The 27,993-nt window shown below is 35.7% G+C and overlaps 1 protein-coding gene across 1 annotated transcript; it reads left to right on the top strand.

The window, feature by feature from the left end:
* The first annotated feature begins 4 nt into the window (after positions 1-4).
* LOC123564952 (uncharacterized) lies at positions 5-23,766 on the top strand. Its single transcript, XM_053527893.1, has 7 exons — positions 5-251; positions 2,096-2,300; positions 2,891-3,084; positions 13,282-13,467; positions 20,789-20,864; positions 22,341-22,381; positions 22,585-23,766. Exons 1-7 carry the CDS (start codon positions 134-136, stop codon positions 23,571-23,573), a joined length of 1,809 nt encoding a protein of 602 aa, XP_053383868.1. The 5' UTR covers positions 5-133; the 3' UTR covers positions 23,574-23,766.
* Positions 23,767-27,993: the final 4,227 nt, after the last annotated feature.

Genomic DNA, 27,993 nt, shown 5'->3' with positions numbered 1-27,993 from the left:
GAAAGTACAGTTTTATGAACAACGATCTCTGATGATGACAACACTAACTTGTGGTCACATGACCAAACAGTTGGACAAAATGGCAGCCTCCATGGAGTGACATGATTGTGTGTAATTAAAATTGCTATCCAGAATGAACAAACAGAAAAAGTCAAAGAGGTCGGGTCACAAAGAAAACAGAAGCAGTAGGCTGGATAGGAGGAAAAAGTTTTCTGAAGGTTTTCAGAATGAGGAGGAGCATAATGACACGGGTATCATTAATTTCTCAGTGTATCATGTGATTACCACTGTACCAGGCCAGGCCCGTAGCTACGTTGAGGCAAGTGAGGCAGTTGCCTCGGTTAAAATTTGGCATGCAATGAAAAAAGTAATTAAGTACATGTATTTCAATTAAGAATGCAAATGGTACCAATTCAAGTTCAAGTTCAAAAACATAGGGTAATGATATATTACACCCATTCAGAATGACTTTACAGTAACAGCTGTAATATAGATCTACAGCCTATTAGATAATTCTTAATCAGATTTAGAATTATGGATCCACATACTCATAAGTAAAAAATCAGTACAAAACTACATTAAAAACACCAAATTTAAAGTAGTAAAACATAGTCGCAGGACCCTCCAGAATGCACCATAGACGACCTAAAGAAAAATATTCCAGGGGGAGCATGCCCCTAGACCCCGCTAGACTGCCTCGGTTAAAATTAGCCTCTGGCTACGGGCCTGCCCAGAAAAAAGTCACAAATTAGCTATATATCTGGAAGTAGCTATATTAAAACCAATACCAATAATGCAAAATATGTCAAAACAAGATGCAAAATGGTCATAACTACGTCCAAAAGGTTTACAAAATGAAAGACAACTGCGGCAGTATTTTGCGATTTATACATCATCACTGAATTTTTCACTTGTGATAATTATGGTAGTATTTATAAGACATATTTATAAATGACTAATCGCAGAAATTTGCAGCATGTATTGAAACTGAAACTGCATAGATCTTCATTCTTTGTGATTGTCTTTTAATTTGTCTCATAAACCATTTGAATGGGATAATAATTATTTTATATTTAATATTTTGAACAATTGTTATTGGTTTTATAGCTATTTCTAGCTATGTATAGCTAGATTTAGCTATATAGCTAATTTGTGACTTTTCTGGGACCTGATTACAGTAAAGACATATAGGTTGAAAGAATATTTATGCCTTCCAGGCTCCAACCAAACAGCATGCTTCATCAAGCCTTCATGTGTTTTTCTATGAAAAGATTGTAAACCATTTATACACCAGTTGAAGATTCGCTCAAACTGTTTCAAACTGAAATAAAAAAAAATGCTTTTTAAGTAATTACTCTTCTGTATCTTGCCTCTAATAGACAATTAGATACCCAAATTACAATTTTGTCAGAATGCATGTATGTGAGTATAGTTCTGTAAATACATTCTTAACCAATAAGTTTTGTCTATGGACTTTGCTAGAACAAAAAAAAATTACAGAATCAAGAATACTCGGCTTCAGTAGTTTAGTGACATCATGGATGTATAAAAATACTGCTTGTTTTTAGTATATCCAGAAAAAAATCCTGAGGAACGGTCTTCAATGTCATTCAAGTCTAAGTTAGTGATGGATGCCGAGTTGATATAAAAAAATTGATGATTTTGTGTGTAGCAAGATTTTTCTGTAAAATGAAGCATATTGCAAGACAGTTTCAGGGTTTTGAAAGTCACAGTGACTCAAAACCTAAAACAGTAAATCTAGGTAAATCAGTTTACAGGTCTTTAACTTTTTGTCTTTTACCAGGAAATAAGGACAGGTTAAGTCCTTACATACTATATTTGAACCGCACCATGAGGAAACCAACATAGTGCATTTGTGACCGGCATGGATCCAGACCAGCCTGCGCATCCGCTTTAAGATCCATGCTGTTTGCTAACGGTTTCTCTAATGACAATAGTTAGGCTTTGAAAGTGAACAGCATGGATCCTGACCAGACTGCATGGATGCGCAGGCTGGTCTGGATCCATGCTGGGAGCAAATGCACTATGTTGGTTTTCTCATGGTGCAGCTCATTTAAAGTATATTCTGTTTCAGAATCCTCAGAAAATGAAGATGAGACTGAGGGTCCAGAGATACACTTCCCTCTTGCAATGTGGGATCTTGAACACTGTGATCCAAAGAAATGCACAGGACGTAAGCTGGCAAGAATGGGTCTCGTTAGAACGTTGAAACTTGGCCAGAGGTTTAGTGGTCTTATACTGTCACCAATGGGAAAACAGTGTGTATCTCCTGCTGACAGGTATATATACATTTTCTCCTTCCTTAGATCTCGGGAATATCACAAAACCTGCTTGCAGTTTTGAAAAATTGTGAGCAAGATTTTGATGTACAAAACATTTTATAGAAATTGTGTGTGTGTTTGGGTTTAACGTCTTTTTCAACAATTTTTCAGTCATATAAACGATGGTGTCCACTTGTAGCAGTGAACATAATGCCCAACTTTATAGTGCTGCCTGACTTGAATATCACGCCATAGAGACGTGACATGATATCCCACCCAGTCACATTATACTGACACCGGGCTGACCAGTCCTAGCACTATCCTCTTAATGCTGAGCACCAAGCGAGGAAGCTACTTGTACAATTTTTTACGTCGTTGGTATGACGCGGCCAGGGACAGAACCCATATTTTTTATAGAAATTGAAAGGAATCATTCTAAGAATACTTTCCTTCTTAAACTTTTGGTAGGATAAAGTAAAGTATGTTTTTATTTCAGTTCGATGTAGACTATTTTCTATAGTATGATTTTTATGTTTTACAATGTAATAATTTACTTGATACTTGTTATTGGTTTCAGTGCACTCAAATGCTCTTTAAACATGTTACAGGGATATAGTAAGAGAACATGGAATAGCAGTTGTTGACTGTTCTTGGGCAAGGTTAGAAGACACTCCATTTAACAAAATGAAAGGAAATCATCTCCGATTGCTGCCATATTTGGTGGCCACTAACCCTGTGAACTATGGAAAGCCTTGCACACTAAGCTGTGTGGAAGCTTTTGTAGCAACCATGTATCTCACAGGTAACATGTGCACAAGCATAATTTGAACATATTATTTTACATTGATTATAGAGAAAGTTCAAACAATTAATGTCAGCAATGCTTTATGACTGTTTTCTGGACTTCTGACTGTTTTGTGGACTTCAGACTGTTTTTGGACTCCTGACTGTTTTGTGGACTCCTGACTGTTTTGTGGACTCATAACTGTTTTCTGGACTTCTGGATGTTTTCTGGACTTCTGACTGTTTTCTGGACTCCTGACTGTTTTCTGGACTCCTGACTGTTTTCTGAACTTTTGGCTGTTTTCTGGACTTCTGACTGTTTCCAGAACTCCTGACTGTTTTCTGGACTTCTTACAGTTTTGTGGACTTCAGACTGTTTTTGGACTCCTGACTGTTTTGTGGACTCATGACTGTTTTCTGGACTTCTTACTGTTTTGTGGACTCCTGACTGTTTTCTGGACTCCTGACTGTTTTGTGGACTCCTGACAGTTTTCTGGACTCCTGACTGTTTTCTGGACTTCTGACTGTTTTCTGGACTCCTGACTGTTATGTGGACTCCTGACAGTTTTCTGGACTTCTGACTGTTTTCTGGACTTCTGACTGTTTCCAGAACTCCTGACTGTTTTGTGCATTTCTTACTGTTTTCTGGACCTCTGACTGTTTTGCGGACTAATGACTGTTTTCTGGACTCCTGACTGTTTTTTGGACTCTTTTCTGTTTTCTGGACTCCTGACTGTTTTCTGGGCTAATGACTGTTTTCTGGGCTAATGACTGTTTTGTGGACTAATGACTGTTTCCAGAACTCCTGACTGTTTCCAGCACTCCTAACTGTTTTCTGGACTCCTTACTGTTTTCTGGACTCCTGACTGGTTTCTGGACTCCTGATGGTTTTCTGGACTTCTGACTGTTTTTTGGACTTGTGACTGTTTTCTGGACTCCTTACTGTTTTCTGGACTCCTGACTGGTTTCTGGACTCCTGATGGTTTTCTGGACTTCTGACTGTTTTCTGGACTGTTTTCTGGACTCCTGACTGTTTTCTGGACTCTTAACTTGTTTCCTGGACTCCTGACAGGGGTACTTGGCCCCTTGTAGGAGCCACTGCAGCTAAAAGTAGAAATACCTTCTTCTCATGAACCACTAGATGGATCTTGATTAAACTTAGTCAGTAGCATGATTGTAACATTGACTCTCAAATATATTCAAATGGGGGCACATGGCCCTTTTTAGAGGCTGCTAGTGCAAAAAATAGAAATACATTTAAACAACTTCTTCTCATGAACTTCTTGATGGATCTTCATCAATGTTGGTCTGTAGTGTCATTGTAAGGTCCTCTTCCAAAATTGTTCAAATAGGAGCACCAATTCCCCTTTTAGGGGTCATTATAGCTAAATATTAAAATACCTTGAAACATCTTCTACTCTTGAACTGTTGGATGCATCTTCATCAAACTTATTCTGTAGTATCATTATAAGGTCCTCTCCCAATTTTATTCAAATTGGGGTACTTGGCCCCTTGAAGGGGCCTCTAAGAACTAAAAGTAGAAATATCCTTATAGGACTTCTTCTTGTGAACTGCTTGATGGATCTTCATAAAACTTGATCTGTAGCATCTTTATAAGGTTCTCCCCCAAATTTGTTCAAATGGGGGAGCTTTGCCGCCTTTTTAAGGGACCACTAAAGCTAATAGTAAACATAGAATTATTGTGAAGAAGCCTTTCAAAACACTCTTAGCCTATTCCAAATATCTGTTTGTGTTTGTTCCACCCAATTTTTAAAGACCAAAGAAGCATTATAGGTTTTGGTTCCACTATTCAGAGAATAAGGGTGCTATTCTATTCGCCCTGGTGTCAGCGGCAGTGTTAGCTTTCTTGGTTAAAATTTTTTGGCAACCTATGTTTGTCTTTGTTGCTATTGCTTATATTTTACTGTAACTCCACATTAACATTATTCAGCATACAAAAAACGTATGTGCAGATGCTGGGCCCATTATACTCAAGGTCAAGGTCACCAAGGTGTTATACTTACTATAGGTTATTTTTAAGGTTAAAGTTGTTACATGTATACTTGGAATTATTTTCATGTTAAATTTTTTCGAAAGCTTCGTTTATAGACATATCTTTGGTATTTTAAAAGATAATGACTTGAAATTAAAGATATTTCTTTATAATCATCATCTGCATGTGTGGTTACAATCCCCATAACTCTAATTGTATTTTTGGCAGAATTATGCCCCTTTCATACTTAAAGTTTTTTGGCAATCTTCGCTTTCTGGATATAACTTTAGTACAATATAAGATAATGGCTTGTAACTTGAAATGTATCTTTATCATCATCATCAGCTAAAATAATAAATAAAATAAATAAGATAAAATTAAAATAAATAAAAAATAAATAGAAATAAAATTTGAGTTTAGCAAAGTCTTTATACTTTATGTGCATGTCATTTCTTGGACTGTTTTTTCTGATATAATTTAATTCCAACAAAATAAAGAATGTCAGTACACCTTCCATACTTGACCTTTAACCCCTCTGAGTAGTAGGGTCTTTTTATAGCTTGGGGTATCTTCCTTTTAAAGTAGAGGTCTCTTATTGAGACATAAATTCATATTACTGTCAAATCGCTGAATAGTGGAATGCGCTGTCTTATGGACAGCTCTTGTTGAACTGTTTGTCATCTGTCACACTTATTTATATAATCAACTTCCAACACCTTTTATGGTCTTCTTTCAAAGTTTCACATCCTCTATCCTGTCTAAGCTATGACACTGACAGCTGAGCAATCTAGGGCCTTGTTTAAATAGGGATACATGACATTGTGCAATGATGATAATGTAATGAAAAATATTTTTAATAGCAGATGTCACTAATACAAAAAAATGAACGAAACATAATTAATAAAATTCTTTGTTTCATGAAGGGACTTCAAACTGAAATTTACAGCCATTTTCATAGCAAAAGAAGATTGAAATAAAATCTTAAAATAATGTAAAATATGGAAAAAAAAACTATATGGATTTAATTTATCAGACTTGAACTTTCTGTAGGCCCTAAAACGATGACTTTGTTTTACTAAAGAAACCTTGGCAGACTGTAACTTTTGTCAGTGTTTAGGGTTTTGTTCATAAGCAGCCACCCAGATGATTTTGTCTTGACCTTTGACTCTGTTTATATAAAAAGCAGAAAGTTCAGTCTGATGCCATCAACTGTACTACTTGTCACATACTGTTATTCAGAGCAACAGATAACCTTTCAGACTGTTATTAGCTCACATTAGCACAAAGTGATCATGATGAACTATTGTGATCACACTATGTCTGTTGTGTGTTCATCGATCTGTCCTGTCGTCCATTCATTGTCAACTATTTCTTTAAACGACATCTACTCCAAGAGCACTGAATGGATTTTGATTAAACTTTCTATATCCAGGATGTTCCTTGGGTGGTCCTCTACCAATATTGTTCAAACAGTTCTGCTTGGTTGCACATGGGGGCTGCCAGAGCTAAAAATAGAACAATCTTCAAACAACATCTCCGCCTAAAACGCTGGTCAGATTTTAAAGTAATTGCACAAAAATGGTCCTTGTATGACCTTCTACAAAGATTGTTCAAAATACTGGTTTGATTCATCAAAAGACATGGCCAGGATGTGGTCACTTTTTCCTATATGTATATAGTAGAAACTTAAAATTATTCTTGTATGAAACTGCTAACCCAATTATAAAATAATTTCACACAAATGGTCCCTGTGTGACCTTCTACCATGGTTGTTCAAATTATTTTGATTTGTCAAAAAAAACAAACAAACAAGGTCACCAGAAGGTGTGGTCACTTGTCCCTTTATGTACATAGTAGAAACTTAAAAAATCTTCTTGTATGAAACTGCTGGCCCGATTTTGTAATAATTTCACACAAATTGTCCTTGTGTGACATTCTACAAAGAATGTTCAAATTATTTTGATTTGTCATAAAACATGGCCGCCAGGGGGAGTTGTCACTTTTTCCTAGACTAGCTCCTGGACTATGATATAATTTTTGTATTTTTATGATTTAATGTAGAGAACTGAGCCAGTCTATATCCTATGTCCAATATCATAATTCTAACACCAGTCTTCTTAGAAAATCTGTAGAATAGACTGGTTTTGTCTCTGAAATGGAATTGGACACAAAAAAAGAAAAAAATCATAGAAAATTTGTCTTAATTATCAGTCTAGTGACTAGTCAAACTTTTACCCTGTGTGTGTAAATTTTAGAACCTTTAAAAATATTTTCATCAGAAACAGCATGCCCAATTATAAAACAATTTTACACAAATATTTCTTGGATATTTGGCATGTGGTATCTGGGTTTGACTGTCTACTGCAATTGTTCAAATTATTTCCCTTGGTTCAAAAATGGTCATGCCCATGTGTATGACATGTATATAATATAGGCTAACATGAAAGAAACTTTGAATATCTTTTTCTCTGAATAGCTAGAGGCTTGATATTTATATAAACTTCACTCTGTACTTTTACCATTACCTTATTCAAACCCACTTGAAGCCTTTTACACAGGTGAGCACTTTGGGGTCAATGCCCCTCTTGTTTTTTAAACACATGTAGATTGGATACAGACATTTAAAACTTAAGTGTGTTTATGTTAATGTAAAATTCTAGTTACATATTACTTTTTATATTTCATTTTCTTAACAATTTCCAGAAAATTATTGATCATCTCTCTAAATTATTTATGATGGCAAAATAGACATTTCCTGAAAATTCCTGAAAAATCATTATGACAGCTCTCTGATTTCACAGTGATATGAAATAGTTCTTTTACTGTAAATATTTTGTTTTAAGGGGGAATTGCACTTTGTATTTTTTTTCAACAACCTGTGTATGAATTTGAATTCATGTTAAAGTAGAAGATTACTCCTGGCATGACTTTGTAACTATTTTCTTGGTCATAAGTGAGACCTTTTAGTTTTGATGTCACAAACATAACAATGCACGTCTGTTTTCATGCCACGTTAAAAAGCGATAAAAAATCAATTTATTTCCGCTCTATTTTTGATTGTTTTTTTCAATTTACAGCAATGAAACTTACATCTTTATGTATGTTATATAAAGGTCTATGGTGCTAGACAGCAGTTGTCACTTAAGTTTCAAAATGATGGAAAAAATGAAGAAAAACAACGTTCTAAATTTTTAGTTTGTTATGATATCAAAATCATACATGGGTTGTTAAAAAAATACATAGTGGAATTCTCCTGTAAAGGGAGATTTCAAGTTTGAGTTAATGAAATCAATGAAGCTGTAGGTCAAATCCACAAAATCATATTCCAGGGGAATAATCATTTTGATTGAAACCACCGAATTTGGTGCCCAAGAAATTAATTGCTTTCACAGTATTCTTATTCATGACTGATTAGGCAATAGTTCATTTATGCTTATTCAGCAAAAAAAAAAGTCTGAAAGAGACACTGATATTACCTTGCTGACGTTAACAACATAATTTTATTCATTCACATTATATATGTTGTCAGGTATGAATGGAAAGTAATAACTTATTCAGCTTTCTGTGATTCAGTGTCTGATCTAATTTGCAAGAAAAGTCTTTACTGTTGAATAATTTCTGCGGAAGTTTTACTTTAATACACTTAGGTAGCTGACAATTAACCTGACCCTGTGAAAAGCAATTTACATGAAGTTACAGAGAATAATAATTATGGTCTGACACATGTCAGAATGGCATCATTGTGTTCTGATAGTTCATTATATCTGTTTTATCTAATGGTTCTTTATATTAATTTATATATAGGTGAAATGAAAAATACAAAGAAAACACAAGGAGTGACAGTTGTCATTCATGTTAATGTGATAAGGGATTGACTTTGCTTTGTCAAGTGACATTTTTCTGAATGATCGTGTTGAAATAGGTCTGTAGCTATAATTATGAATGTCTCACATTTATTTTGAGAACTGGGTCATTGGACAAGGTCATTAGGAGGACAGTGCCTTCATGCCAGGCGATGTACATATTTTCTCATACATATAGTTGTTACACTGATACAATGGGTTTTTTGTTGTGGTTCACACAAATTTTAATAGAATTTTGGTAACCAGATTTGATCAATTTTTTGTTTCTGATGATTATGAATGGTCACCATGATAGTCTATCAACAGACAGAAGTCAAACATCTCTTTCAAGTACTATGATAATATAAAGTCACAGAAATATTTTCAAGCCATTATTTGATAGAGTTAATGCGAAAACATTATCACTGTAACATTATGTTAACATTTCTATAAAACATTATCACTGTAACATCATTTTGACTCTTCTATTGGAATTAATGTAAAACATTATCACACATTAAAACAGTATCACTGTAACATCGGTTTGACTCTTCTGTTGGAATTTAAATGTAAAACTTTGTCGCTGTAACCTCATTTTAACTCTTCTGTTAGAATTAATGTAAAACATTATCACTGTAACATCTTTTGACTCTTCTGTTGGAATTTAAATGTAAAACATTGTCACTGTAACCTCATTCAACTCTTCTGTTAGAATAAAGGTAGTTCTGCAAGTTTGGATTAATTTTTTTTTCTACCATGTAGAATTTGATTTGAACATGATTACAGTGAACCGCACATACACGCTGAAATTTTAAAACATTATTTTGAATTATTAACGTGTCAGATGTTTTAATATCATATTTTAGCTTCATAAAATTATTTTCATTTCCGTATGCCAAATCCAGGCTTTATTCTACGTTTTCCGGATAAACAATGTCACGCCATCACTTCCGGTTGATCAAACATGCAGAACTACCTTAATGTAAAACAGTATCACTGTAACATCATTTTGACTCTTCTGCTGGAATTAATGTGAAAACATTGTCACTATAACCTCATTTCAACTCTTGTGTTAGAATTAATGTAAAACATTGCCACTGTAACATCATTCTAACTCTGTTAGAATTAATGCAAAAACATTAGCCCTTAAATCATGCTGGACACGATTGACTCTGCCTTTGCGACCAGTGTAGATCATGATTAGCCTGCACATCCATGCAATCTGATCATGATCTGAACTGTTCGCCATTCAGTCAGGAATATTTTTGGTAAGCACCCCTTTTAACAGTTAATGGTACTGTCCAAATTGAAAGATGGACAAGTTCATAATAGAAATTTAGCAGGGCAAGGGTTAGTGTGAAAGAGTCTCACCGTAATATCATTTCAATTCTTCTGTTAGATTTAATGTGCCACTGGAATCATTGTTATTTTAAACATCATTGAAAACCTTCTGTTAGAATTGATATACAAATTTGTTATTGTAACATCATTTATTTCTTTTCTTTTAGAGTTATTGTGAAAAGTTTATTAGATCTACTTAAATATAATTTAAACTTTTCTGTTGGAATTATTGTAAAAGTATTATTACTGTAACATGAAAACTTTTCCGTTAGAACTAATATGAAAACATAATTACTATAACATCATTTTAACTCTTCTGTTTGAACAAATATGGAAACAATTTGTGAAGTGTATTTACTAACATCATAACTTTTCTTTAAGCAGTGATCTATAGTAAAAACACTATTACTATAACATTATTTCTTCTGTTTTTAAAACCTTCTTTTCCATTACAAGTAGGCTGCAAAATGTGAATATCTTAATTTGCTAACACTCAGTTAAGTGTAATATAAAATAGCAAGGGAAGTATGAAATGTCTGTAAGAAACAAACATGTAGAATGTTAATTATGTCTCCCTCCCTCTGGGGGAGACATATTGTTTTTGCCCTGTCCATCCGTCCGTCCATCACACTTCATTTCCAATCAATAACTGGAGAACCATTTGATCTAGAACCTTCAAATTTCATAGGGTTATAGGGGCTGCTGGAGTAGACGGCCCCTATTGTTTTTGGGGTCACTCCGTCAAAGGTCAAGGTCACAGGGGCCTGAACATTGAAAACCATTTCCGATCAATAACTAGAGAACAACTTGACCCAGGATGTTGAAACTTCATAGGATGATTGGTCATGTAGTGTAGATGACCCCTATTGTTTTTGGGATCACTCAGTCAAAGGTCAAGGTCACAGGGGCCTGAACATTGAAAACCATTTCCGATCAATAACTTGACTACCACTTGACCCAGAATGTTGAAACTTCATAGGATGATTGATCATGCAGAGTAGATGACCCCTATTGATTTTGGGGTCACTCTGTTAGAGGTCAAGGTCACAGGGGCCTGAACATTGAAAACCATTTCTGGTCAGTAACTTGAGAACCACTTGACCCAGAATGTTGAAACTTAATACGATGCTTGGTCATGCAGTGTAGATGACCCCTATTGATTTTGGGGTCATTCTGTTAAAGGTCAAGGTCACAGGGGTCTGAACATCGAAAACCGTTTCCGATCAATAACTTGAGAACCTCTCGACCCAGAATGTTGAAACTTCGCAGGATGATTGTTCCTGCAGAGTAAATAACCCGTATTGTTTTTGGGGTCACTCTGTTAAAGGTCAAGGTCACAGGGCCGCCTGAACATTGATAACCGTTTCCGATCAATAACTTGAGAACCTCTTGATCCGGAATGTTGAAACTTCATAGGTTGATTGAACATGCAGAGTAGATGACCCCTATCGATTTTAGGGGCACTCTGTTAAAGGTCAAGGTCACAGGGGCTTGAACATGGAAAACAATTTCCAATCAATAACTTGAGAACCACTTGACCCAGAATGTTGAAACTTCATAGGATTATTGAACAAGCAGAGTAGATGACCCCTACTGATTTTTGGGTCAGTCTTTTAAAGGTCAAGGTCACAGGGGCCTGATCATGTAAAATCATTTTCAGAAAATAACTGGAGAACCACTTGACCTGGAATGTTGAAACTTAATAGGATGATTGGACATGCAGAGTAGATGACCCCTATTTATTTTGGGGTCACATGGTCAAAGGTCAAGGTCACAGGAGCCTGAACAGTGACTTGAGAACCACTAGGCCAAGAGTGTTGAAACTTAGCGGGATGACTGGACATGCCAAGTAGATGATCCCTATTGCAGCCAACCATCAGTGTCTCTTTGATTTTCGCTCCTGACCTCTATTGACTTCTTGCCTATAGGACTTTGCATTGGGGGAGACATGCGCTTTTTTACAAAAGCAGTTTCTAGTTATTTCAAAGGCATCATAGGTATATTACTGCTTTTGGTACATTATGTGTTTTTATGCCTTTGCATGTATTATTTTCTGTGAAAAATCATTTAATTTTGTTGGTATGAAATTCCATGGTTTATTGGTAGACATAATGCCAGTATTTCCTTTGGACATGAAAGTATGAATATTGAAATTTAAACAAGAGATAAACGAGAAAATTTATTTGTTCATTGGGAATTTGTTTCATGGGTTGGTGTTACAGTGAAATCGATAAAAAAATGTAATCTGCATGAATATTATTAATTTTATAGTGTGCAGTAAAGATGACAAAATTTATTAATACAAAATTTAAAAGTTTTAACTATGTAAATAAAGCACTTAATGTGATATTTAATGTTCAGTTTATCCATTAACTATTTGTTTTAAATCATTCAAAGCATTGAAAGAATTTTCAAAATGACTTTTGATCAAAATTGCAGAATAATTGATGCATTTCAATTGTATTTACTTAATCCTGAAAAAAGAACCCACATCATTTCCATCTTTTCTTACTAGGACTAAAGAAAAATTATGCTTTGCATATAAATCTGAGGAAAATGTTTACAAAGATAATTGCAAAAAAAACCCCAGCAGTTCGTAACTGAGGTCATGAACACTAATTTAAAAATGCCTGTTAACATATTCGGGCATTTTCTTATGTTTTCAAATTGTTGTATCTTTTTCATTAGTCTTAATTTTTAAAAATGATTTCAGTATTGTTAACCCTTATCCTGCTAAATTTTTATAATGAACTTGTCCATCTTTCAATTTGGACAGTTCCATTATTTGTTAAAAGGGGTGCTTACCAGAAATATACTGACTGAATGGCGAACAGTGCATACCTGATATTCAGCCTGCACGTATGTGCAGCCTGATCTTGGTCTGCACTGATCGCAAAGGCAGAATCATTTGCTGCCAGAAGGCTAAGGGTTAATAGTTGTATAAAATCAACATATTGACAAACATGCCTTCTCCTTTGAAGGATTGCCATCAAAACTGGAGAGTAGAGGGCCATTGTAAAGTCTGTATTATTGTTTTCAGGTTTCCGTGAAGAGTGTGAGGTATTGTTAAGCAAGTTCAGATGGGGCAGTTCATTCATCAAAGTAAACGAGCAGGTATTTGACCTGTACAGCAAGTGTAATGATAGCGCTGAGGTTGTGGCAGCACAGCAGCAATACCTGGAACAGATTACACAGGAGAACAGTGAGAAAGGGATAGATTATAAAGGTTTGCCTCTCTGATTTCATAACAGAAAATTATCTCTGCACTACTGATGTAAATTATCTCATATTACTGATGCAGGCAGTCTCCGTGGTTGAGTAGTTAAGGTCGCTGGCTTTGAATCACTTTTCCATGATTACTGATACTGGTTTGAAACATCGCTTTCAGTGTAGAATTTCTGCATGTTAGGAAGACATTCGCCTGGCTTATGGAAGGTTGATGGTTCTATCCAGGTGCCCGTCAGTGATTTAATAATGCCAAGAGGAGCACCAGTGGTCTTCCACCACCATCAAAAGCTGGAGAAATCGCCATTATGATCTAAATTTTGTCAGTGCGATTTTAAACCTAACAAAAACAAAACATATTGCTGATGTAACCAGCTACCAGTGCAAGATTAGATCACTGATACAACTTGGAATTATCTAGCACTCATGATATAACAGCACACTGATGCAATTTTACATAATCTTAAACTACCGGTTCAACAAAACCACTGATACATCTTTACATTATCTCAATATTTATTTAACAAAAGCACAGAATAATAATAATGCAGATTGAATTTTACTGATTCAACAAAGCAGCATTTCAACTTTACTTTTACTCAGACTGTTGATGTAACAAAGCACCAATACATTACTTTTTTACATTATCTTAAACTACTGATTCAATAAAGCAAAGTAACTATACATTATCTCAAATTATTGATGTAACAAAGCACTAATGGATCTTTACGTTATCTGAAACTGTTAATGTAACAAAGCACTAATGGAACTTTACATTATCTCAAACTATTGATTTAGCAAAGTACTAATGGAACTTTGCATGATCTCAAACTATTGATGTGACAAAGCACCAAAATTGAATACAATTTTACATGATCTCAAACTATTAATGCAATAAAGCACCTGTGCAATTTTACAATAGCTCAAACTATTGATGTAATAATGTACACTAGTTCAAACTGTTGATGCAATAAAGCACCTGTGCAATTTTACAATAGCTCAAACTATTGATGCAATAAAGCACCTGTGCAATTTTACAATAGCTCAAACTATTGATTTAGCAAAGTACTAATGGAACTTTGCATGATCTCAAACTATTGATGTGACAAAGCACCAAAATTGAATACAATTTTACATGATCTCAAACTATTAATGCAATAAAGCACCTGTGCAACATTACAATAGCTCAAACTATTGATGCTGTAAAGCTCCAGTGCAATTTTACAATAGCTCAAACTATTCATGCTGTAAAGCTCCAGTGCAATTTTACAGTAGCTCAAACTATTGATGCAGTAAAGCACCAGTGCAATTTTACAGTAGCTCAAACTATCGATGCAGTAAAGCACGAGTGCAATTTTACAGTAGCTCAAACTATCGATGCAGTAAAGCACGAGTGCAATGTTACAATAGCTCAAACTGTTGATGCAGTAAAGCACCAGTGCAATTTTACAATAGCTCAAACTATTGATGCAATAAAGCACCAGTGCAAATTTACAATTTTACAGTAGCTCAAACTATTGATGCAGTAAAGCACCTGTGCAATTTTACAGTAGCTCAAACTATCGATGCAGTAAAGCACCAGTGCAATTTTACAGTAGCTCAAACTATGGATGCAGTAAAGCACCAGTGCAATTTTACAGTAGCTCAAACTATGGATGCAGTAAAGCACCAGTGCAATTTTACAGTAGCTCAAACTGTCGATGCAGTAAAGCACCAGTGCAATTTTACAGTAGCTCAAACTGTCGATGCAGTAAAGCACCAGTGCAATTTTACAGTAGCTCAAACTGTCGATGCAGTAAAGCACCAGTGCAATTTTACAGTAGCTCAAACTGTCGATGCAGTAAAGCACCTGTGCAATTTTACAGTAGCTCAAACTGTCGATGCAGTAAAGCACCAGTGCAATTTTACAGTAGCTCAAACTGTCGATGCAGTAAAGCACCAGTGCAATGGTGCTTTACTGCATCGATAGTTTGAGCTATTGTAACATTGCACAGGTGCTTTACTGCATCGATAGTTTGAGCTACTGTAAAATTGCACAGGTGCTTTACTGCATCGATAGTTTGAGCTACTGTTACATTGCACTGGTGCTTTACTGCATCCATAGTTTGAAGCTACTTTAGTTCATAGATAGTTTGAGCTATTGTAAAATTGCACAGGTGCTTTACTGCATCGATAGTTTGAGCTACTTTAGTTCATAGATAGTTTGAGCTATTGTAAAATTGCACAGGTGCTTTACTGCATCGATAGTTTGAGCTACTTTAGTTCATAGATAGTTTGAGCTATTGTAACATTGCACAGGTGCTTTACTGCATCGATAGTTTGAGCTACTTTAGTTCATAGATAGTTTGAGCTATTGTAAAATTGCACTGGTGCTTTACTGCATCGATAGTTTGAGCTATTGTAAAATTGCACTGGTGCTTTACTGCATCGATAGTTTGAGCTATTGTAACATTGCACAGGTGCTTTACTGCATCGATAGTTTGAGCTATTGTAACATTGCACAGGTGCTTTACTGCATCGATAGTTTGAGCTATTGTAAAATTGCACTGGTGCTTTACTGCATCGATAGTTTGAGCTATTGTAACATTGCACAGGTGCTTTACTGCATCGATAGTTTGAGCTACTGTAAAATTGCACAGGTGCTTTACTGCATCGATAGTTTGAGCTACTGTTACATTGCACTGGTGCTTTACTGCATCCATAGTTTGAAGCTACTTTAGTTCATAGATAGTTTGAGCTATTGTAAAATTGCACAGGTGCTTTACTGCATCGATAGTTTGAGCTACTTTAGTTCATAGATAGTTTGAGCTATTGTAAAATTGCACAGGTGCTTTACTGCATCGATAGTTTGAGCTACTTTAGTTCATAGATAGTTTGAGCTACTGTAACATTGCACAGGTGCTTTACTGCATCGATAGTTTGAGCTACTTTAGTTCATAGATAGTTTGAGCTATTGTAAAATTGCACTGGTGCTTTACTGCATCGATAATTTGAGCTATTGTAAAATTGCACTGGTGCTTTACTGCATCGATAGTTTGAGCTATTGTAACATTGCACAGGTGCTTTACTGCATCGATAGTTTGAGCTATTGTAACATTGCACAGGTGCTTTACTGCATCGATAGTTTGAGCTATTGTAAAATTGCACTGGTGCTTTACTGCATCGATAGTTTGAGCTATTGTAACATTGCACAGGTGCTTTACTGCATCGATAGTTTGAGCTACTGTAAAATTGCACAGGTGCTTTACTGCATCGATAGTTTGAGCTACTGTTACATTGCACTGGTGCTTTACTGCATCCATAGTTTGAGCTATTGCACTGGTGCTTTACTGCATCCATAGTTTGAGCTACTGTAAAATTGCTCTGGTGCTTTACTGCATCCATAGTTTAAGCTACTGTAAAATTGCACTGGTGCTTTATTGCATCGATAGGTTGAGCTACTGTAAAATTGCACTGGTGCTTTACTGCATCGATAGTTTGAGCTACTGTAAAATTGCACTGGTGCTTTACTGCATCGATAGTTTGAGCTACTGTAAAATTGCTCTGGAGCTTTACAGCATGAATAGTTTGAGCTATTGTAAAATTGCACTGGAGCTTTACTGCATCGATAGTTTGAGCTATTGTAACATTGCACAGGTGCTTTACTGCATCGATAGTTTGAGCTACTGTAAAATTGCACTGGTGCTTTACTGCATCGATAGTTTGAGCTATTGTAACATTGCACAGGTGCTTTACTGCATCGATAGTTTGAGCTACTGTAAAATTGCACAGGTGCTTTACTGCATCGATAGTTTGAGCTACTGTAACATTGCACAGGTGCTTTACTGCATCCATAGTTTGAGCTATTGCACTGGTGCTTTACTGCATCAATAGTTTGAGCTACTGTAAAATTGCTCTGGTGCTTTACTGCATCCATAGTTTAAGCTACTGTAAAATTGCACTGGTGCTTTATTGCATCGATAGTTTGAGCTACTGTAAAATTGCACTGGTGCTTTACTGCATCGATAGTTTGAGCTACTGTAAAATTGCACTGGTGCTTTACTGCATCGATAGTTTGAGCTACTGTAAAATTGCTCTGGAGCTTTACAGCATGAATAGTTTGAGCTATTGTAAAATTGCACTGGTGCTTTACTGCATCGATAGTTTGAGCTATTGTAACATTGCACAGGTGCTTTACTGCATCGATAGTTTGAGCTACTGTAAAATTGCACAGGTGCTTTACTGCATCGATAGTTTGAGCTACTGTTACATTGCACTGGTGCTTTACTGCATCGATAGTTTGAGCTACTTTAGTTCATAGATAGTTTGAGCTATTGTAAAATTGCACAGGTGCTTTACTGCATCGATAGTTTGAGCTACTTTAGTTCATAGATAGTTTGAGCTATTGTAAAATTGCACGGGTGCTTTACTGCATCGATAGTTTGAGCTACTTTAGTTCATAGATAGTTTGAGCTACTGTAACATTGCACAGGTGCTTTACTGCATCGATAGTTTGAGCTACTTTAGTTCATAGATAGTTTGAGCTATTGTAAAATTGCACTGGTGCTTTACTGCATCGATAGTTTGAGCTATTGTAAAATTGCACTGGTGCTTTACTGCATCGATAGTTTGAGCTATTGTAACATTGCACAGGTGCTTTACTGCATCGATAGTTTGAGCTATTGTAACATTGCACAGGTGCTTTACTGCATCGATAGTTTGAGCTATTGTAAAATTGCACTGGTGCTTTACTGCATCGATAGTTTGAGCTATTGTAACATTGCACAGGTGCTTTACTGCATCGATAGTTTGAGCTACTGTAAAATTGCACTGGTGCTTTACTGCATCGATAGTTTGAGCTACTGTTACATTGCACTGGTGCTTTACTGCATCCATAGTTTGAGCTATTGCACTGGTGCTTTACTGCATCCATAGTTTGAGCTACTGTAAAATTGCTCTGGTGCTTTACTGCATCCATAGTTTAAGCTACTGTAAAATTGCACTGGTGCTTTATTGCATCGATAGTTTGAGCTACTGTAAAATTGCACTGGTGCTTTACTGCATCGATAGTTTGAGCTACTGTAAAATTGCACTGGTGCTTTACTGCATCGATAGTTTGAGCTACTGTAAAATTGCTCTGGCGCTTTACTGCATCTATAGTTTGAGCTTCTGTAAAATTGCACTGGTGCTTTACTGCATCCATAGTTTGAGCTACTGTAAAATTGCACTGGTGCTTTACTGCATCGATAGTTTGAGCTACTGTTACATTGCACTGGTGCTTTACTGCATCAATAGTTTGAGCTACTGTAAAATTGCACTGGTGCTTACTGCATCAATAGTTTGAACTAAAGTAGCTCAAACTATCGATGCAGTAAAGCACCTGTGCAATTTTACAATAGCTCAAACTATCTATGAACTAAAGTAGCTCAAACTATCGATGCAGTAAAGCACCTGTGCAATTTTACAATAGCTCAAACTATCTATGAACTAAAGTAGCTCAAACTATCGATGCAGTAAAGCACCTATGCAATGTTACAGTAGCTCAAACTATCGATGCAGTAAAGCACCTGTGCAATTTTACAATAGCTCAAACTATCTATGAACTAAAGTAGCTCAAACTATCGATGCAGTAAAGCACCTGTGCAATGTTACAGTAGCTCAAACTCGATGCAGTAAAGCACCAGTGCAATGTTACAATAGCTCAAACTATCTGTGCAGTAAAGCACCAGTGCAATTTTACAATAGCTCAAACTATCTATGCAGTAAAGCACCAGTGCAATTTTACAGTAGCTCAAACTATCGATGCAATAAAGCACCAGTGCAATTTTACAATAGCTCAAACTATCGATGCAATAAAGCACCAGTGCAATTTTACAGTAGCTCAAACTATCGATGCAGTAAAGCACCTGTGCAATGTTACAATAGCTCAAACTATCTATGCAGTAAAGCACCAGTGCAATTTTACAGTAGCTCAAACTATCGATGCAGTAAAGCACATGTGCAATGTTACAATAGCTCAAACTATCGATGCAGTAAAGCAACAGTGCAATTTTACAATAGCTCAAACTATCGATGCAGTAAAGCACCAGTGCAATTTTACAATAGCTCAAACTATTGATGCAGTAAAGCACCAGTGCAGTTTTACAATAACTCAAACTATCGATGCAGTAAAATAGCTCAAACTATCGATGCAGTAAAGCACCAGTGCAATTTTACAGTAGCTCAAACTATCGATGCAATAAAGCACCAGTGAAATTTTACAGTAGCTCAAACTATTGATGCAATAAAGCACCAGTGCAATTTTACAATAGCTCATACTAATGATGCAATAAAGCAACAGTGCAATTTTACAATAGCTCAAACTTATGATGTAATAAAGTACAATAGCTCAAACTATTGTTGCAATAAAGCAACAATGCAACTTTACAATAGCTCAAACTGTTGATGCAATAAAGCACCAGTGCAATTTTACAATAGCTCAAACTATTGTTGCAATAAAGCAACAGTGCAACTTTACAATAGCTCAAACTATTGATGCAATTAATAAAGCACTAATGCATCTTTACATTATCTTAAAGAATTAAGGAATGAAGTAACTTTACATGATCACTATTCACTGATTCAAAAACACACTGATGAAACTTTACAATAGCTCAAAAAATAATGTAACAAAACACTAAATGCAACTTTACATGATCTTAAACTTTTGATTTGGCAAAGTACTGATGCTATAGAAACTACCACAAAAAAGGTGTAACGAAAAGTTATCTTAATTAACTTAGTGACAAAAAACTTTAAATTAACTTTTGCTTGTGGTGTACCTTTGACATTGTTTTAAATTAATGGCGTAACATTGCTTGAATTAACTTAAGCTAGTTGTGTAGTATTGAAGTATCTTAAAACTAGCTGTGCAACATGAAACCTTTTCAATAGTATATTTTTTTTGAAATCCTTACAATCTTTCAATATCGGGTGATTCAGGTGAATTGGGTACAAGAAGTTTATAATTATCTTATTACAGATCTGATGTAACCTGAAATTACATTCTGTCATGATGAAAACTTGGAAAAACTTCTGCAAGTAAATGCCTTATCATGCAATAAGTATTTAAGCTAGATGTCAGGTTAAGCTTTGTAAAAACTCTAAAAGTCAGAGGTCTGACTTTCTTTAGTTCAAATCTGTGACTTTAGTTACCTCCACTGACAGTCCTTCCACAAAATGAAATTAAAGTGAAAGTTATAATTACGTCACATTTTGGACTAGATTTTCTCCAGATTGTACATATATTTCATCTAACTTTAATTGAATTCTTTTATTCCATTTACACTCTGTTTTTGTTTTAGATCTTGCAGATATTGACATGAGCAAAACACATTATAACCCAAACAGACAGAGAAATATGGATTTACCTCCGTCAAGGTGAGTCTGTGTGTAAAAATATGAGAAAATCCTTTTGTCAGCTTACAAGGGGCATGTGTTCATGAATTTATATGTCTCAATACCAGATTTTTTCCCAAAGAACAGACAACATTTTGTTTTGGTATTTAAGCTCACCTAAACCATAGGTCCAGGGAGAGCTACACGTATGGTTTGGTGGTCTGTCATCCAACAGTCGTCATTCTGCATCAACAGTCTTTATTAAATGTCTTTTCTTTATCTACTGGTCAGAATTACACCAGACTTAGTCTGTAACATTCTGGCATAGTCATCTCTCAAGCTTATCCAGAAACCTGCCAGAGCTAAAAATAGAAAAGCTTTTAAACTACTTCTCATGAACTAAGTTATATATGTTCACCAAACTAGGTCCAAAACATCCTTGAATGGTCCTCAATTAAATTTTTTCAAATGCTTCAGATTGACCCTGTTTCGGAGTCCCTCATAAATCTTTGGACAACTTCTGTTCTTAACCACATGATCTATCTTCGCCAGTTTGGTCTGTAACATGCTTGTAGGGTCCTTCTTCAAGTTTGTTCATTTGATTCTGCTTGACCACTTTAATTGGTTATCATAGCTCCTGTTAAAATGGTTCTGTTTTAAACCTACTAGGTCCCACAAGAGTTAAAGCTAGAACAAAATTGTAAACAGCTTCTCATTAACCCCTCGGTGTATCTTCACCAAACTGGGACTGTAATCTCTTTGTAAGGACCTCACTAAAGTTTGTTCAAATGGTTCCACTTGCTGTCCAAACTGAAAATAGAAGGAAAAAAAAACAACACATTTAAACAGTTTTTCGTTTAAATTGTTGGATGTATCTCCACAAAACTTGGTCTGAAGTATCCTTATATATACCTTTTACAACTTCGTCCTGTTTAGAGGCTACCAATATTAAAAATAGCGAAACCTCTAAACTTCTTATATCTTCACCAAACTTGGTCTGAAGTATCTATCCATTTTGTTCAAATGTTTAGGGGTCATCATATCTAAAAATAGAAAACAACCTTAAATCAGCTTCCTCTCATTTTGCTTGATGTATTTTTACCAATCATTGTATGTAGCTTTGTTTTATGCTCCTTTCTCTTAGTTTTGTTAAATGGTTTGGTTTAACCACTTTCAGGGGACCCCAGAGGTATTAATAGCATTTTCCTTTAAGGACTTCTTTATGAATGGCTTGTTTTTCACGGAAAGATTGTTTTTAATGTAAATATAGGAAAATAGACAGGGTGTCAAGTTACCTATATTTACCTATATTTTCCTATATTTTAGCCCTCTACCTATAATAACCTATAAAATCCTATATTTTGCCAAAATACCTATAAATACCTATAATCTGGAAATTTTGTGGTAAGCAAGGAATACAAAGGTCATTCAAACCATTAAAAAAGAAGTAGTTCTATGATAATTGAGTTTATAAATATGCTGTTACCTTTTAGGCATTGAAATTTGTATTCCTTTCAGGTGTAGCGACCCTGCCCAGCCCAGCTTTAGGAAAGCTTTAAGTAATGGAAGTTCTTTTTTCAATTGGAATATTTTCCATTTCTTAAAGCTTTCATGTATAAAAATGTGAATAGGAAATGCACATGTTTTTATTTTGTTTTCAGAATAAACAAGCCTTAATGTTTCATAATTAAACCTCATAATGCCTGCTAATAAGAGTTAGTTTCGAGATAGGTGGCTATCAGAAGTAGATGGCAATGGACATGAACTGAAATTATGGTGTGTCAGGACTTCAGTATTGTTAATCAGCTTAGTGATGAAGATATTGTCTTGGGAGAAGCACGACAGGAAATATCAAACATGAAATCATCAGCAGCTCAGCACAAAGAAATCCTTGGAATTCGAGCATTCTTCACCTCAGTATCAAAATACTTGGTCACTCGACTTCCTTTCCAGAACAAACTTATAAAGTCATTAGGTTGCCTGTCTCCAGTCAGAAGATTTGAAAAAGACTCTGTAATTGATGCTGAAATTTTGTCCAGGGAGATGCATTTTGATGAAAATATGACTGTTAATGTTGTGGATGGATGGAAGGTATATCAAACAGAAGATGATTTGAAAGAAGAAGATAGAATTGACCATTATTGGAGACAAGTGTTTGTGAAGAAGCTTGATAGTGGGCAGCTCAAGTACAGATTTTTACCCCAACTTGTCAAGAAAGCTCTGTTATTACCACATGGAAATTCAGAGGTTGAGAGAAGTTTGTCAGTGAACACTAGTGTAGTGACTAAGGACAGAGTTGCCTTGGGTGAGAAAACTGTTACTGCCATCAGAACTTTGAAGGACATAGTTAAGTTCAGTGATCCTGTAGATGAGCAACCTCACAAAATACCATTAAACAGTGAAATACTTCTGGCAGCAAAAATGGCCCATAACAAGTATAAACAGAGGATTGAGACAGAAAAAGAAGAAAGAGAGAAAAAGAAACAGAAGAGAGAGAAAGAAAGGCTTGAAAAGAAAAGACTGGAAGAACTTGCAACAGAAGAGAATAATAAGACCTCCTCCATGCTTGAAAAAGAAAAAGCACTGCTTAAAAAAGAAATGGAGATTCAGACAAGGTTGACTTTAGCAGAGGAACTGTTAAAAGATGGGAACAAAAAACTTTCTAAAGCTGTTGAAAGTAGTGACATGAAAGGTGCTTCTGTAGCACAAATGATGATAGCAACAACCACATCAAAGATAGAGGGTACGTGAAAACCAAAGGGAAGTTGAGCAGCAAAAGAGACAGTTACTGGTTCACAGACTAGATAAGTGCAGTTCTAAATCATCAAGCAAAGGAAAGAAACAAGAATCAGCCATATCAAGTTCCAAAAGCTCTGCCACTGCTTCAACAAGAACTTCAAAATCTGAACCAGACGAGCAAACTGCCTCTTCTTCCAAGTCAAGTCCTTCATCAGAAAAGCATTCATCCAAGAAACAGAATGAAGATAAAGAAACAGATGCCAAGAAATACAAGAAGGTCTAATGTAACAATATTATAGGACCCTGGGTCAAGGGACTCCATGTGTTATCGTGTTTACAGAGATCATGGTATTCATAAGTATGAAACTGTTGTAATTTTGTTCTGTAGATGGTTTGATTATAATTGTTTTCTTTTTCATTCATGTACAAATGCAGGCCCAACACAATATTTTATACTTGTATTAACAATGTACTGATATATGTTGTTAGCAATATGGCTTGGTTTGCCTAATTCCCTGTTAAACTGATTTGAGTACCAGTATTGGTAAAGTTTTGTCTGTTGGTGAATTAATAGTTTATTATGAAAATAAGATATATGTTAAAATGTTATTTGTTTAAAATCATAAAAGTAGCCACTTTTTCTGTTCCTTTGTATTTTATGTTTAATAAAAGAGAGTGTTGGTAGGTGGTGGAGGAGGATAAAACACTTGTCTGACTTGTTTTCTTCTTTATAAGCAACCTATATAATCCTATATTTCTGGCCCCCAAATACCTATATTTCAGGATCCTACCTATATTTTTGACTCCCAAAAGCACTTGACGCCCTGAATAGATAGAAAATTCATTTCTTGTTCTTTAGGCCATTTACGCTTGACCAGTAGTTGACCTCAGCCTTTTTTCAGAGTAGTAAAAGCTGATGTAGTCATAATGTTTATTTCATCTTCATCTAATATAATGTAATAAAATGAAATTTGTTCAGATCAAGTGAATGGAGTCTTCATGCTACATTATACCTTAAGAGGATTTCTTTACTTGTAGTTGTGTTAAAATTGTAAAATTAGCCTCATTTAAATGTCTGCCTAGCTGTAAATGTGTACACTTTGCATATTTTCAACTGACAAATTTAAAGTTGATCATACTATCATCTTTAAACTGTTGAAGGTAAATATTATAAAGTGAGTGACTAGTGTCTTTTGTTACTAGAGCATGCCTAAACTTCCTTTGCTTAATCAGTACATACTGGTATTATCTATGTCCATGATAATTTTATCAGTGATATTGATCCATATATTACAAAGAACTTGATTTGTTTCAGTGATGTTGATCGATATATTACAAAGAACTTGTGTATGTTCCAGTAATATTAATCCATATATTTCATAGAACTTGATTTATTAATCCCCCGCCGTGGCGGAGGGATTATAGGAATGGTCTGCGTCCGTCCTTCCGTCCGTACGTCCTTCCGTCCGTAACACTTTCGTGTCCGCTCCGTATCTCCTGAACCCCTTGAAGGATTTTCATCAAACTTGGGTCAAATGATCACCTCATCAAGACGATGTGCAGAACCCATGAGTCAGCCTTGTCGGTTCAAGGTCAAGGTCACAACTCAAGGTCAAAGGTTTGAGCCTGCCATTTTGTGTCCGCTCTATATCTCCTAAACCCCTTGAAGGAATTTTATAAAACTTGGGTCAAATGATCACCTCATCAAGACGATGTGCAGAACCCATTAGTCAGCCATGCCGGCTCAAGGTCAAGGTCACAACTCAGGGTCAAAGGTTTGAGCCTTCCATTTTGTGTCCGCTCTATATCTCTTAAACCCCTTGAAGGAATTTTATAAAACTTGGGTCAAATGATAACCTCATCAAGACGATGTGCAGAACCCATGAGTCAGTCATGCCGGCTCAAGGTCAAGGTCATAACTTAGGGTCAAAGGTTTGAGCCTTCCATTTTGTGTCCGCTCTATATCTCGTAAACCCCTTGAAGGATTTTCATCAAACTTGGGTCAAACGATCACCTCATCAAGGCGATGTGCAGAACTTATGAGTCAGCCATATTGGCTCAAGGTCAAGGTCACAACTGAAGGTCAAAGGTTTGAGCCTTCCATTTCCTGTCCGCTCTATATCTCCTAAACCCCTTGAAGGAATTTTATAAAACTTGGGTCAAATGATTACCTCATCAGAACAATGTGCAGAAATTATGAGTCAACCATGCCAGCTCAAGGTCAAGGTCACAACTAAGGGTAGAAGGTTTGAGCCTTCCATTTGGTGTCCACTCTGTATCTCCTAAACCCCTTGAAGGATTTTCATCAAACTTGGGTCAGATGATCACCTCATCAAGAACTCATGAGTCAGCCATGTCAACTCAAGGTCAAGGTCACAACTGAAGGTCAAAGGTTTCAGCTCGGTATCTCCTAAACCCCTTGAAGGATTTTCGTGAAACTTGGGTCAAATGATCACCTCATCAAGACGTTGTGCAGAATTCATGAGTCAGCCATGTCAGTTCAAGGTCAAGGTCACAGCTAAAATCAAAGGTTTACCCTTTCACTATCCATAGCAGTGGCGGGGGATTTAGCTGTCGTTCAGACTGCCTTGTTTTACTGATATTGATACATATCATATAAAGAACTTTGTTTTTAGTGATATTGAACCATACAATACAAAAAACTTGGTATGTTTCAGTGATGAAGAGGAGGGTGACACAGAAGAGGATGAAGAAGTTGTTGTTGATAAATTTGGAAACACTATAAGCGTTAATAAACATTGTAGATCTGAGAAAAATGCAGAAGCAAAAGTGGAAGCTGATTTGACTGATGAAATAGAGTCAAGTTGCAATATAAGTGATACAGCTAGCTAATACTCTGCACATAATGTGCTAAGTGAATTGAAGTCAAGTTTTGTTTTCTTTATGAACTTCCCCTTTTTTTTAGCAAGATCCAGATTTTAAGTATATATCATTCTTCAATCCTCCAGGGTGGAAGCAGGTCAGGGTGGTAGCAGGTTTATTTAATTTTGAAGATATGAATTGTTTGATTTTCGTCGGTAAAAAATCATGAGAAATTCTCTGTGTTTTTGCCCTGACAATTTTGAAGTTTTATTTTTCAAAATATAAATTTTGTGCATATATGTGTATGTTGTTTTTATGCTGAATGAGATATTCTGAAAGTTTAATGTGGATCTAATTAGACTCATTATCTTTGCAATTACATTGCCCAAAAGGGATTAAATGGATGAAATTAACAGTGGAAAACAATGTTTGGATAATTATTTCTAAAGTAATCCAGTATGTAAAAAATTGAAAAAAATACATTTTTACCACCCTCAAAGTCTTTAGAAAAATGTATGGAATGAGTTGAGATGTCATATACATTGTACTAAACACTTATTGAATGACTTTTGGGCCAATAATCACAACTTTTGCCTGAGGTCCTAAGGACTGAGGGTCAATAGTTTTGACTATTGACCAGCAAGCTATTCAATAAGTGTTTCATTACATGACGTCAGGAATTAGTAGTCCTAATTTATTTCAGCAAGTTTCGTCTTAAGCCCAGCATTTTATTGTTTGATTTTTAGCTTTCATATAGCACAATCTGGTGATCTATTTAAGGAGTCATGTAATACAGATATATCAAACTTAGGGAGAAATCAAGGATGAAAGGGTTACTGAAAAGTTATAAATTGTACATAATCTCAAAACATGTTTGGACCTCAAGCAAAAGTTGTGATTATTGACCTAAAATCATTTAATAATTGCTTAATATATGACATCTCAACTCATTTTATACATTGTTCTAAAGACATTGAGGTAGGTTGTCTTTTTTTTAAATTTTCAAAAAAATGTGGTTGACAATGTGTGGGTCACTTGACTTCTCACCTTTAGAGCTTTTTATATTGATAATGTAATTGAATGATCATGTGGATAGATTGGTGGTGGCCTATAGGTAGCTTATAGTATGATCAGGGCTTAGATAGCATGTGGGTTCAAGGTTAAGATCAAAATTACTATATTTTGGAAGTGGCTGTTTTAGTGACTTTATGTCCCCACTATAAATGATGATTGGGGCATATAGTGTTACCAAGGCCATATGCATGTGCCTCAGTGTGTATCATTTTTGGTCGGTTTTCAAAATAACTTGGAACAAATGACCACCATTACAAGAAAATATATTGATCATGATTGGGACTTGTCCTGTCTCCAACTACAACTCCTTGTTGGAAATTTTGTCTGACCATCTGATGCTGAGGGTCTTCCAAAGACAGATATTGGTGAAAACCTTAAGTTTGTGGACTAGCCATGTTTCAGCACCATAAAGAATCACTGTCACACAATCATGGTTTTGTTTCGAGTTGAATGTTCCAATCCTGCAAACTTGACTCAGACTGACAAATGCATGACAGGTTTTTTTCCGTTTCTGGACAATACACACTTGGAGGTT

This window comes from Mercenaria mercenaria, chromosome 2, assembly GCF_021730395.1.
Source record: "Mercenaria mercenaria strain notata chromosome 2, MADL_Memer_1, whole genome shotgun sequence".
NCBI lineage: Eukaryota > Metazoa > Mollusca > Bivalvia > Venerida > Veneridae > Mercenaria > Mercenaria mercenaria.
Note: the sequence above shows the minus strand (reverse complement) of the source record. Positions and strands in the feature narration are given on the sequence as shown.